The sequence below is a fragment of the Malania oleifera genome, chromosome 10 (assembly GCF_029873635.1).
Source record: "Malania oleifera isolate guangnan ecotype guangnan chromosome 10, ASM2987363v1, whole genome shotgun sequence".
Taxonomy (NCBI): Eukaryota; Viridiplantae; Streptophyta; class Magnoliopsida; order Santalales; family Ximeniaceae; genus Malania; species Malania oleifera.
In genome coordinates, this window is record NC_080426.1 from 1,697,955 (window position 1) to 1,710,806 (window position 12,852).

Consider the following 12,852-nt stretch of genomic DNA (forward strand, 5'->3'; position numbering starts at 1 on the left):
GGTTGTCAGATCAAGATTCAAAATGGTTTATTTAAATCCCAACTTTACGGAATCGAGAATTGAAATCAGATTGAATCAGAATGGATCAAGAAAAAATAAGGGACGTTTGGTGTTTATTAAAAAAAAAAAAAAAAAAAAATCATATTTCATGCATATGCGTTCTCTAGGCTAGAAAGTACATAAACAAAAATGATAAGTACTTAGACAAACAACAAAAAAATCTAAAATTTTGAATCTTAACAACACAACTAAATGTAATTATTATCTTAGTTGATAGGGTTTTGCCTTCTTCTAAAAGGCAAAACAATATATTCCTTTAAGAGTGAAGAATAATTTTATGAGGCTGCAAAACATGACCTAAATTTTTTTCATAAGACTTCGACAATCTCTATTAGCCTTAAAATAAAATGATTAACTATATAAGTGGAGAAGAGTAGAGGGATGGACCTAGTATCCTAATGTATTAGTTGAATGTCCAAACTCAAAGGATCTCGGGCACCATCCCTTCAAAAAATAATAACTAACCATGTAAATTTGAAATATAAATAAAATAAAAACATCCATAAATTTGCTCAAATTTGAAAAAAAAAAAAGAAGCAATAGAAGTCATCAAAAATGTTTTTTTTTTTTCTATTTCTCAATTACCATGTACTAGTATGATATTTTTTTTGGACCACTAAAATTAAATTAAAAATATAATAAAAAGAATATAATTATAATTGTTTTTTATTTTTCATTGTAATAATTGTTGGCTTATATTATTTTGCACGTTTAGTTTTTAATAATTATATTTTTAATTAAAGGACAATTAGATTCTTAATTTTCAACATAGTTTAATATGTAAATATTTGATTTGTTCATTACCTATTCAAGGTAACTTTTTTATTGCTATCTGTAATATAAAATTTGGATAGGTAATTTGGATAGGTTTACTCAAACTATATTGACATTGTACGATCTAATTTAATAATAAAATATTTGTTCTTACTCTTATTTGAACTTCCCAAATCCCAGGACGTAAAATCCAGGGACGACGACTGGATACGCTAAATCTTCTCCACACAAAAGGAAACTTACCCATGTAGCCTGGTACGCCAACTTGCTGTCCGCTCAACTTGCCGCGCTATATAGTGTAGGAGATCTCCACAATGGCGGGTTATGCCGTTATACAGAGAGACACATTGAGATGGAGACGTATCGTACTACTTTCCCAGACGAAGATTTTGTAGCGCTGTTGCTTTCTCCGGCGGCGCCGACATTGAACCCGTTGTTCCAGGCATCCGCCGGTGCTGGTGCGAATGGCGGCGGCCATGTGACCGGTGATTCTTCTGGCCAGGACTATGCTTTTTCTTCTCCTATGCTTGGAGATATGGAGATGGAGACGGAGACGGAGACGGAGACGGATACTACTATCCAACACGAACAATTTTTAGAGCTATTGTGTTCTCCGGTGGCGCCGATACCGGAGCCGTTGTGCCAGGCTTCTGCTGGGGCTGCCATTCCTTCGGTAACCGTTTTTTTTTTTTGGCGATAGAGTATGCTCTTTATCTCTTACATGCTCTGCTTTTGCTGGTGTTTATTTATATTCATCCTGCCTTCGTGTCTATATGTGTCTTTCTGCGTGCAGTCTGGAAAAGGTAAACCGTAGGACTCAAACTCTTTGGCTGAAATCATGTCACCGGCTCTCGGTAAAAGTTTAGACTTTTCTTTATCAATTATGTTTGTTCCGAACTTAAAAAAAAAAAAATAAAAAAAAATACTGATTTTAAGTATATGTATCAATATTAACGTTTGATTCATATTTAAGTACTTATTTTAAAAATAAATTTTCATATTACTATTTTTTAGAGAAAAATAAATATTTTTTTTAAAAAAATATTTATCAAAATAAATACTTTTAATAGCTAAAATAGATTCTTTTTTACTGGTTGAAATGGTTGGATCATCGTATCCTTACGGTTCGGATTCTTACATTCGAAGCAAGCCATCATTGTGTCTCATGGCTGGATCATTGTATTCCTACGGTTCGGATTCTTATATTCGAAACAAGCCATCATTGTGTCTCATGACTGGATCATCGTATTCCTACGACTCGGATTCTTACATTCGAAGCAAGTTATCATTGTGTCTCATGGTTGGATCATCGTATCTGTACGGCTCAGATTCTTACATTCGAAACAAGCCATCATTGTGTCCCATGGCTGGATCATCGTATCTCTATGGCTCGGATTCTTACATTCGAAGCAAGCCATCGTTGTGTCCCATGGTTGGATCATCGTACCCCTACGGTTCGGATTCTTACATTTGAAACAAGCCATCGTTATGTCTCATGACTGGATCATCGTATCCCTATGGTTCGGATTCTTACATTCGAAGTAAGTCATCGTTGTATCCCATGACTGGATCATCATATCCCTACAGTTCGGATTCTTACATTCAAAGCAAGCCATTGTTGTGTCCCATGGATGGATCATCATATCCCTATGACTCGGATTCTTACATTTGAAGCAAGTCATCGTTGTGTCCTATGGCTGGATCATCGTATTCCTATGGCTCGGATTTTTACATTCGAAACAAGTCATCATTGTGTCTCATGACTCGGATCATCGTATCCCTACGGCTCGGATTCTTACATTCGCAGCAAGCCATCCTTGTGTACCTCAACATGGATTCTTACATTTAGTATGAATCGTCTTTGGTTGGCAGAAATAAACAACTCTTGATTAACCTGAAAAGCTATAGGGAGTTGAAGGGTTTGGCTAAAATAGGTGTTTTTTATCTTTACAGGCTTGTTGCTATAAAAAACGTAGGAGAGTTCCTACCGTTACATTGAAGCAACCAAGCCTGCAAAGAGGGGTAACTGTAGACACCCTATTTTTGCCATAACCAGATAGAATAAGGGATATATTCTTATTTTCATTATTATTATTATTATTACCTTATTTTTATTATTATTATTTTATTATCACTATTATTTTATTATTATTATTACTATGATTTTTATTGTTGTTATTTATATTATTATTATTATTATTATTATTTTCACTATTACTATTATTATTAATTATTTTCCTATATTGATATAAGTAACTTATTATTATTACTATTATTTTATTATTATTATTATTATTATTATTATTATTGGTACTATTACTATTAGTATTAGTATTATTATTAGTATTATTATTATTATTTTTACTAATAGTATCTTTATTATTTTTATTTTTACTATAATTATTTATTATTAGTAGTAGTATTATTATTATTATTATTACCTTATTGATACTTATATTATTATTATAATAATAATAATTATTATTATTACTATTATCATTATTACCATAATAATAAAAGAAAAAAAAGAAAAGAAAAAGAAAATCAAAAAGGAAGTTTTTTTAGGGTTTTCAGAATTTTTTTTTTATATAAGGGGGGAGGCGCACAGCAAGGGGGCACGGGCAGAGGCCAACAAACAAAAAAAAAACCTAATCTTTTCTAGTCGGATTTCTGTCCAAGTGGCAACAGCCGCTGCATCTTCTCCTTTCGTCTTCCTTGCTTCTCCCTCTCTCAGTCTCCCTCTTCTTCCCCTGCTCTCACCCTATCCTCCACTCTTTTCTCCGTTCTCGTCCCACCATCTCCGACCATCGTCATCCTCCCCCAGGATCTCCGGCCACGCATGACAACTTCGCAGCACCCGAACAGGGCTCCTGCAATAGTCAGCCCTCACGACTTCCACGTTGTCGCTGCGCCAGCAGCTCTGACCTTCCCTCATGATCACTGCCCTTGCTCACGCCGCGCCATTCAGGTCACAGCACCATCTTCTCCGGCCACTGCTGCAACGCCAGCCACTCTTGCTCCCGGCAAGACCCCCCAGTAGCCAAGCACCATCCCGTCTCCAGCAGCAGCCGTCCGCACCAGCATCTGCTAGCAGCCACCCTCTAGGAAAAGCTCTACTCTACTGCAGCCTCACCAACAGCACCCAGCTCTCCCTCCGGCAGCGGCTCTCCTTCCTGCCGCCATAAGCTCCACCGGCCTCTCCTCTCTGTGAGTCTACCGCCCCTCCGCATGTAGACACACACGCACTCACACTGTCACAGACATGCCTGTATGCATATATATATTTTTTTGGATTTGTTTGGGGTTTTGACATGTAAAGTTTTAATTTTTTTTTTATCATACATTTAATTGATGTTATATATATATATATACTAACTTTAATTTATTTTTGGTAGGATTTTTCATCTTTTGTAATAATATTTCTTCAGGTTTTATATATATAGTTGATGTTCATTTGTTTATTTATTAATTAATGAATTTATTCTTATTTTGACTTGTTTTAATATTTAAAGCTTAAGACTTCATTGTATAGGTGTTTATATTAATATGTTATTTGTCGTAGTATGTAGTTAATATTCGCATTTAGGCTTTTTATTATATATATGTTAAATTTTTAAATATTATGTCCACAATCTCATTTAATCGCGGTGATGTTTGCTTAAACTTTTTGTGATAATTACTGTAAATACTAATTGGTTTTCTCTTTTGTAGGTTTCCTTTTTATTTGTGGAGGCTGGTTTCAATTTTTAAATTTTGAATTGTACATATGTTAAATAGGTAACATTATGGTTGATTGAATATTATTGTTAAAGTTTTAATTTTCTTATTGTCATATATTTATTTAATAAATAGTATATTACAATTTAGGGTTGTAATTATGTTATGTTATTATTTAAGCATGTTTTAAGATTTTTATTAGTTTCCATGTTTAGGGCTCAATTGTTTCCATATGGTTTGTGTACTAATTTTAGAATTGATTTGTTTCCATATTGTATAGTTTACATGTTAATTGTGGGATTGATTTGTTTCTTTACTTTCATTAATTATTTCCATATTGTATATATCATCATTAATCGCATGTTAATATTAAGGCAGATATTGTATTATTTAGGTATGCCTATTATTACTAATATTATTTTTGCTATAATTATTATATACATATACATATGTATATTTTTAAATGTGTGTTAATATTGTATATCCCAGTACGCGGTATTATTAGTGTTATCATTTTTGTGCAAGTATATATATAGGTTAAAATAGATAGTATTATTACTATTAGTGTATGTATATATATTTGAATTACGTGTTATTATTACCATATATTAGAGTACATGTTATTTATTATTGTCATACATATATATATACATATGCTGAGGTAGCGTTATTATGACCATGTGATATTATTATTACTATATAATTATTATACTTTAATTATTTATGTAGTGTCATTGTGGTATCATTGTATGTTATTATTACAGTATAGCTTGCAATATTAATATGATATTATTAGTATATGAGTATTATTATAGTATTATGTTTTCATTATTGTTACTATTGTTATTACTTTTTATTATTATTAATATCAAATATTCTTAGTATTTTTGTTTCTCAGGTATATTCAAATTTTGTATTATGTACTATGATATTTACTCTTATTATTTTATTTTACTATTTATTTTCGTGTACGTAAATCCCTATGATTTTAATGCTGGGGTATGAGCCTTTGGGCTTTACGTACCTTTGGTTATGAGGGAATATGTAAATATTTATATTTTATATATATTTTTGTATTATTCATTTACTTATTTATTTATTTGTTTATCCACTTTGTACGTGTATTAGTAAATTTACTAGAGGAGTAATTTTAAAAGACTTATTAGATTGATTTAGGGATAATTTCAAATTAATTAGGTACCGTTCGTAAGAACGGGCGCGTAGGGGGTGCTCGTACCTTCCCCTCACGTAACCGAACTCCCGAACCCAACTTTGATAACATAGACCCATTCTACCTTTAACAGGGTAGTAATTATGTGTTCTAACCACACTAAAGGTTAGTGGCGACTCCAATATTCTTTGTTTTTCATGAAAATTTAAAATTGATTTTTATTTCGCCGCCCGTGGCACACGCGCTCCCGGGACGTCGCGACAACGGCAACTCTGACATCATCTCAACCGTGAGTTCGCAGGAGCTAGACAACACAGCCTTTCCACTCTAGGTAGAGAAATTGAACGGAAAAAATTTCCGTGAATTGGCTCAATCCATTAAACTAGTGATTGAAGGAAAAGGGAGTTTAGGATACCTTACCGGTGAACGGAAGAAGCCCGCCACAACCGACATTGCAACTTTGCAAAAATGGAAAGCCGAGAATTCAATGGTGACGGCGTGGCTCATAAATTCCTTGAAGCCCTCAATTGGCAAGATATACTTGTTCCTACCAACGGCGAAGGATGTCTGAGATGCAATTCGCGAGACATACTCTAATGCTGAAAGTTACTCCCAAATCTTTGAGATTAAGACCCGACTATGGCAGTTGCAGCAAGGAGAAAGGGAGGTCACCGAGTACTTCATGGAGATGACCACCCTCTGGTAGGAACTTGACCTCAGTGTCGATGAAGAGTGTGAGTGCTCCGGCGACAGCATACGGTACAAACGACGCCTCGAGAATGAGAAGGTGTTCGAGTTTTTGGCGAGTCTCAATTGCGACCTGGTGCGAGGGAGGATCCTTGGCCGGTGCCCCCTACCTTCAACTCGGGAGGTCTTCGCAGAGGTGCGGCGTGAGGAGAGTCACCGCAAAGTGATGTTGAAGACGCACGACACTCCTGAAATTCCAGCCCTAACCCAAAAAAAAATGGGGCCTGAAGTTTCGGCCCTAATGTCAAAACACCCTATGAGTAGATTTGAAATACCTACGGGCTCGGGCTTCGGTTATGGACAAAGGCCACAAAAAGGAAAAATTTGGTGCGAACATTGTCGAAAGTCAGGACATTCAAAAGACACCTTCTAGGAGATTCATGGAAAACCTGCAGTTTGGAAGTCGAGATAATATAAAAAAAATCATGGGTATCGGGCTACTGCTGATTGTTCAATTGAAAAACCACAAGGTAGAAAAACCAACAATATTTCAAGTAGTGCATTCAGACCTGAGCAGTTGGATCAGCTATATAAAATGATTTCCTCAATTCAAACATTGGGTCAGTCTTCCATTGGTTCTCTGGCTCACCGAGGTAATTATTTGTCAGCCTTAAATACTATATCATGTTACAAACCACCATGGATAATTGACTCGAGTGCATCTGATCATATGACTGGTTCTTATCAATTGTTTTCATCCTATTCACCTTATGCTGGAAATCTGAGAGTCAAAATTGCAGATGGTTCTCTTGCACCAGTTCCCGGTAAAGGAAATATTCTCATATTTGACTCTGTAACTTTAAAATTTGTCCTCCATGTTCCCAAATTATCTTGCAATTTGCTATCAACCAGTTAATGAAAGACTCCAATTGCTTGGCTAAATTTGTTTCATCTCATTGTGTTTTTCAGGACCTGTCATCGGGGAAGACGATTGGCACGGCTAAGGCATATGAAGGACTCTACTACTTTGAGGAGGCAAGATTGAGTAAACAATATAATACTACAATTTGTGATTCTGTGTCTATTTCTAGAAAGAATGAACTTTTGTTATGGCATTCTAGGATGGGTCACCCAAATTTTCAACATTTAAAACGTTTGTTTCCATCTATATGTTCAAATAAAAAGTCTTCTGAGTTTCAATGTGAAGTGTGTGAGCTTGCAAAACACCGGCATGCCTCTTTCCCATCATCTATATACAAACCATCCCGCTCATTTACTATGATTCATAGTGATGTGTGGGGACCCTCACGATCCCCCAATCGCACCCATACAAAATGTTTGTTATTTTTATTGATGACCACACTCATCTTTGTTGGGTTTACTTGTTGAAAGATAAAACAGAAGTCCAATCCATTTTTGTCAATTTTCATTCCATGGTTCAAACACAATTCCAGACCCAAATTCAAATTTTACGTGCTGATAATGGTACGGAATATTTTAATGAAATTCTAGGAACTTATCTTCAAGAAAATGAGATTATTCTTTAGAGTTCTTGTGTAGACACTCCTCAACAAAATGGGGTTTCCGAACGAAAAAACGGACATATACTTGAAGTAGCTCGGGCTTTGATGTTCACTACAAACATGAAAAACTATTTTTGGAGAGATGCCATCTCAACGGCTGCCCATCTCATTAATTGAATGCCGAGTTGAGTACTTTCCTTTGCCACTCCTCTCCAAAAATTCCAGGAATTTTTTCTTACCTCTCGCCTTTCCTCCAGTTTTCTAAAATCTTTGGTTGCACTACATTTATTCATGTTCATGCTCACCATCGGGCTAAATTGGATCCTCGTGCTGTTAAATGTGTTTTCATTGGTTACTCCCCTACTCAGAAAGGATACAAATGCTATGATCTTGTCTCAAAAAGGACGTTTGTTAGCCTGGATGTCACATTCTTTGAAACCACTCCTTATTTCCCCAAGACCTCTCTTCAGGAGGAGAAATGAAGTGAAGATCGGTTCATTGACTTCTTTACTACTGAATATGTACCATCTGAACCTGTACCAACTATTGAGCCTCCCAAATTCCCTGACCCATCTATTGAGTCTTCCATTGCTTCACTTCATGAACTGCCGAACACAAAAGAGCGCTTAATCTCATTGGGAGAAACCGGAAAACAAAACAACGCAAATATACTTGTTTACTCAAGAAAGCCGAACACAAAGAACATGGATAGAATCTCACACTTGAGGCACTAAGAGCATTGGAACCGGTGATGGCTCCGAGTAACCATGTGTCCACACCCAATCCTGATCTGATAATAGAGCTCCCATATGATAATCCTGTACCTGAAGACATCAATTTACCTATTGCAATCAGAAAACGGTGGTTATGTACTTAATATCCTTGGTCTAAATACATGTCTTATAAAAGTTTGTCTACAGGATATCGTGCTTGTCTCTAATCTTGATAGGACAAGAATTCCAAAGAACATTCAGGAAGCCCTGGAAATACCTAAATGGAGGGAGGCGGTCATGGAGGAAATGTGGGCTCTAGAAAAAAATGGAACTTGGGAGTTAATGAATTTGCCGAAAGGGAAGAAGCCAGTTGGTTGTAAATGGGTCTTTACAGTGAAACATAAATCTGATGGGATAGTTGAATGATATAAAGCTAGACTTGTTGCAAAATGTTTTAGACAGACTTATGGTATTGACTATACGGAGACATTTGCACCAGTGGCAAACTTGAATACAATTCGGGTCCTCTTGTCCTTAGCAGCCAATTTAGATTGGCCACTACAACCACTTGACATTAAGAATGCATTTCTAAATGGTGAGTTAGAAGAAGAAGTTTACATGACTATACCTCTAGGATTCAGCAGGAAAGGTGAAGAAAACAGAGTGTGTAAACTCAAAAAGTCCCTGTATGGACTTAAACAATCTCCCAAAGCATGGTTTGACCAATTTGCAAAAGTAATAAAGAACCAAGGATATCAACAAGGACAATCATATCACACCTTGTTCTTCCAACCGTCTGAAAAGGGCAAGAGAACAATTCTAATAGTATATGTTGATGATATAATCCTAACTGGGGATGATACGGTAGAGATGGAAAGATTGAAGAGGGTTCTAGCTACTGAATTTGAAGTTAAAGACCTGGGACAAATGCGGTACTTCTTGGGCATGGAAGTTGCTAGAATGAAAAAGAGAATTAGTGTTTCTCAGCGAAAGTATGTTACTGATCTCCTAAGTGAAATTGGTATGCTTGGATGCAAACCCAGTTAAACCCCGATTGAAGCAATAAAGAGGGTTGAAGATTGTGGGATACCTGTTGAAAAGGAGAGGTATCAGAGATTGGTTGGTAAGCTAATCTACCTATCACATACTCGACCAGATATTGCATTTGAAGTTAGTGTAGTAAGCCAACATATGCATTCACCAAAAGAAGCCCACATAGATGCAGTGTACAAGATCCTTCGATATCTCAAGGGCTCTCCGGGCAAAGGACTCTTCTTCAAGAAATATGAAAACAAGAAAGTAGAGATCTTTATAGATGTAGACTGGGCAGGATCAATGGAAGATAGAAGGTCCACCATAGGATATTGCATATTTGTTTGGGGAAATCTGGTAACTTGGAGAAGCAAAAAACAGAATGTAGTGGCTCGTAGTAGCATTGAAGCAGAGTTCAGGGTAGTTGCTCAAGGAATATGTGAAGGGCTGTGGTTACAGAAACTCTTGGAGGAACTACAGGTCCTGGTGGAATTTCCTATCAAACTCTATTGTGACAATAAGACAGCCATCGGTATCTCTCTTAATCCAGTTCAACATGACAGGACCAAACATGTGGAAGTGGACAGACACTGTATCAAAGAAAAAATTGAACAAGGAACTATCTGTATGACTTATGTACCTACCAAGGAAAAACTGCAGATATCTTTACTAAAGGGTTGGAATGACAAAACTTTGATGATCTCATTAGCAAGTTGGAGATGATTAATATCTATGATCCAACTTGAGGGGGAGTGTTAAAATCCCAAGTATCTTTGTGAATAATGAATAAGTTAGGAAGGTGGATAAACGTAGGAGATTTTATTTTATTCTATAGGGAGATTATTTCCTTATTTAAATTAGTTGATTGTATTATAAAAGATTGGGATGTACATACGTAAATTCAATGAAAGAATTATTCATATAGAATTCTTCTTACATTTTATTTCATTGAAAATTGTGATAACGGGTTTTTTGGCAGATTTTAGATGTTAGCTAGTTTAGTTTATCAAGATTTCTCATATTATTCTTTAGAAATTAAAGATTAGGAGGAGCTTAATTTCAATGAGTACTGTTTTCTTAGACAAAGAACCTGGAGAGCTACGGCAATGCCCAGTGGCATGGGCGTTGAACCTGCCGTTCCAGGCTTCTGCCAGTGACACTCTGATTGTTAGTGCTGGTCATGTCGGTGACTCGTTTGGCCAGTCCTGTGCTTCTTCTTCTCATAAGCTTGAAGGAGGAGTTGACGATGTTGAGATCATTGATATGTTTTCTCTGCCATCATGTCCATCTCCCGCGGGTTTGATTCATTTGGATGGCTACCAACCAATGCCATACCCCCAAAACTGCCACTATCAGGAATCTGCTGCAGCTGCCATGCCTCGGGTAATTTTCCTTTTTTATGCACTTAGATAGACCAATTTCTTTCTATATGAGTGTCCTCTCTCTCTGCTCTGCATGCTTTTCCCGGTGTTCATATTTATCCTGCCTTCATATACAGCAAGAGAAAGTGAGAGAGATGGAGACGAGTACTATTTTCTCAAATGAAGAACCTGGAATGCTACAGCATTCTCCAGCGGCGTGGACATTGAACCTGCCATTCCAGGCTTCTGCTGGTGATGGTGCGAATGGTGGCCATGTGAGTGACTCTTTTGGACAGTCTCGTGCCACTTCTCATAAGTTTGAAGAAGGAGATGACAATTTTAAGATCATTAATAAGCCTCCTCTGGCATACAGGCCATACCCACAAAACTGCTACTATCAGGAATCTGCTGCAGTTGCAATGCCTTGGGTAAAATTTTTCTTTATGCAATCAGTTAGACCGATTTCTTTCTATATGAGACTTACGAGTGCTCTCTCTCTCTCTCTCTCTCTCTCTCTCTGCTGTGTTTTGCTGATGTTTATATGTATACTGCCTTTATATACAGGGAGAGGAAGAGAAACCTGGAAAACTATGGAGTTCTCTGGTGGTTTGTGCGATGAACCTGCCATTCCAGGCTTCTGCCGGTGACAGTGTGAATGTTGGCCATGTGAGTGACTATTTTGGCCCGTCCCATGGTTCTTCGCATAAGTTTGAAGAAGGAGATGACAATGTTAAGATTTTTAATAAGCCTCCGCCGTTTCATCCATCTCCCACGACTATGACTCATTTGGATAGCTACCCCCAAAACTGCTACTATCAGGAATCTAATGCTCCTGCAATGCCTTGGGTTTATTTTTAATGCAATTAGTTAAGACTGATATTCTTTATGCAGAAGTATTCCCTCTCTCTCTCTCTCTCTCTCTCTGGCATCCTCTGCCTTTGCTGGTGTTATATTTGTCCTGCCTTCATATATATCTTTTTGCAGTCAGCTACTGGAAAACGAAAATGGCTGGCCTCAACTCCTTTGGCTAAAAACACTTCACTCGCTTCAATACCTTCAAAGCTACGATCCTGTGCTCTCGGTAAAGTTCTTGGGCTTTTAGTTACTTTTAGATTGTTGTTTGTGGATGAAAATCCAATTTCTTGTCAGATTTAAGTCATCTAATTTAGTTTATCTTTGTTATGTTATCCTCCCCAACTGTCTAATGTTGTGTATGGGTGCATTTATTAAGATTGAGAGAGGGATTTATGGATGGTTGCATTAAACTTGTTTATTGAACAGCACTTCATTTTCCCAACACATTAGCTCTTATTTATTTATTTTTCCATTTATCATGTTTAACCATTCTAGGACTTGGTGATGCTATGTCTATAGAACTGACAACAAGTGAGTTATCAAAAGTCAAAGCAGATGATAATAATAAACGTAGGAGGTAAACACAATCTGTTATTCTGTGTTGTTGCCATTTGCAGTCTTTTGAGTTGATTTGTAGAATTATGTGTTGTCTTTTTTAAAATTTCTCTCCCCTCCCCTCCAATGTAATTATATGAACTATGTCAGCGTTGCAGTGTCTACTGTTCCAAATGAAATACCGAAAAAGGAAAAAAAAACAATAAACACAAAAGAAGTGAAAAATACTAACCTAAACAAAAGGACAAGTAGAAACTAGAGAACTGTTCCAACTTTGATTTCTTGTAAATTTTTCGTTGTCCAAAGCTTAAGTAACTTTGTTGGTGTTGAATACATGTGACAATAGTGAACAAGGAATTCTGTAATGGACCTAAATGTCTATGATGAGTTTTGCATGAAATGAA

General features: G+C 36.5%; 1 protein-coding gene across 10 annotated transcripts in view; it reads left to right on the forward strand.

Annotated features, from left to right (window-relative positions):
* Positions 1-12,852, forward strand: part of LOC131166450 (uncharacterized) — a 28,624-nt gene that overhangs the window by 12,483 nt on the left and 3,289 nt on the right. For 5 of the 10 annotated variants that reach the window (XR_009139851.1, XR_009139852.1, XM_058125031.1 and 2 more), the window contains 7 exons: positions 1,015-1,507; positions 1,628-1,688; positions 10,759-11,060; positions 11,176-11,466; positions 11,603-11,704; positions 12,023-12,119; positions 12,389-12,470. Coding sequence is in view for 8 of the 10 variants with exons in the window: in XM_058125031.1 (XP_057981014.1) it covers positions 1,673-1,688; positions 10,759-11,060; positions 11,176-11,466; positions 11,603-11,704; positions 12,023-12,119; positions 12,389-12,470 (890 nt within the window). In the remaining 2 variants the exon portion in view is untranslated. Of the gene's footprint in view, positions 1-1,014; positions 1,508-1,627; positions 1,689-3,658; positions 4,042-4,545; positions 4,612-10,758; positions 11,061-11,175; positions 11,467-11,602; positions 11,705-12,022; positions 12,120-12,388; positions 12,471-12,852 lie in introns of all 10 variants that reach the window. The other 5 variants (XM_058125034.1, XM_058125037.1, XM_058125035.1 and 2 more) reach the window with 5 other exon arrangements.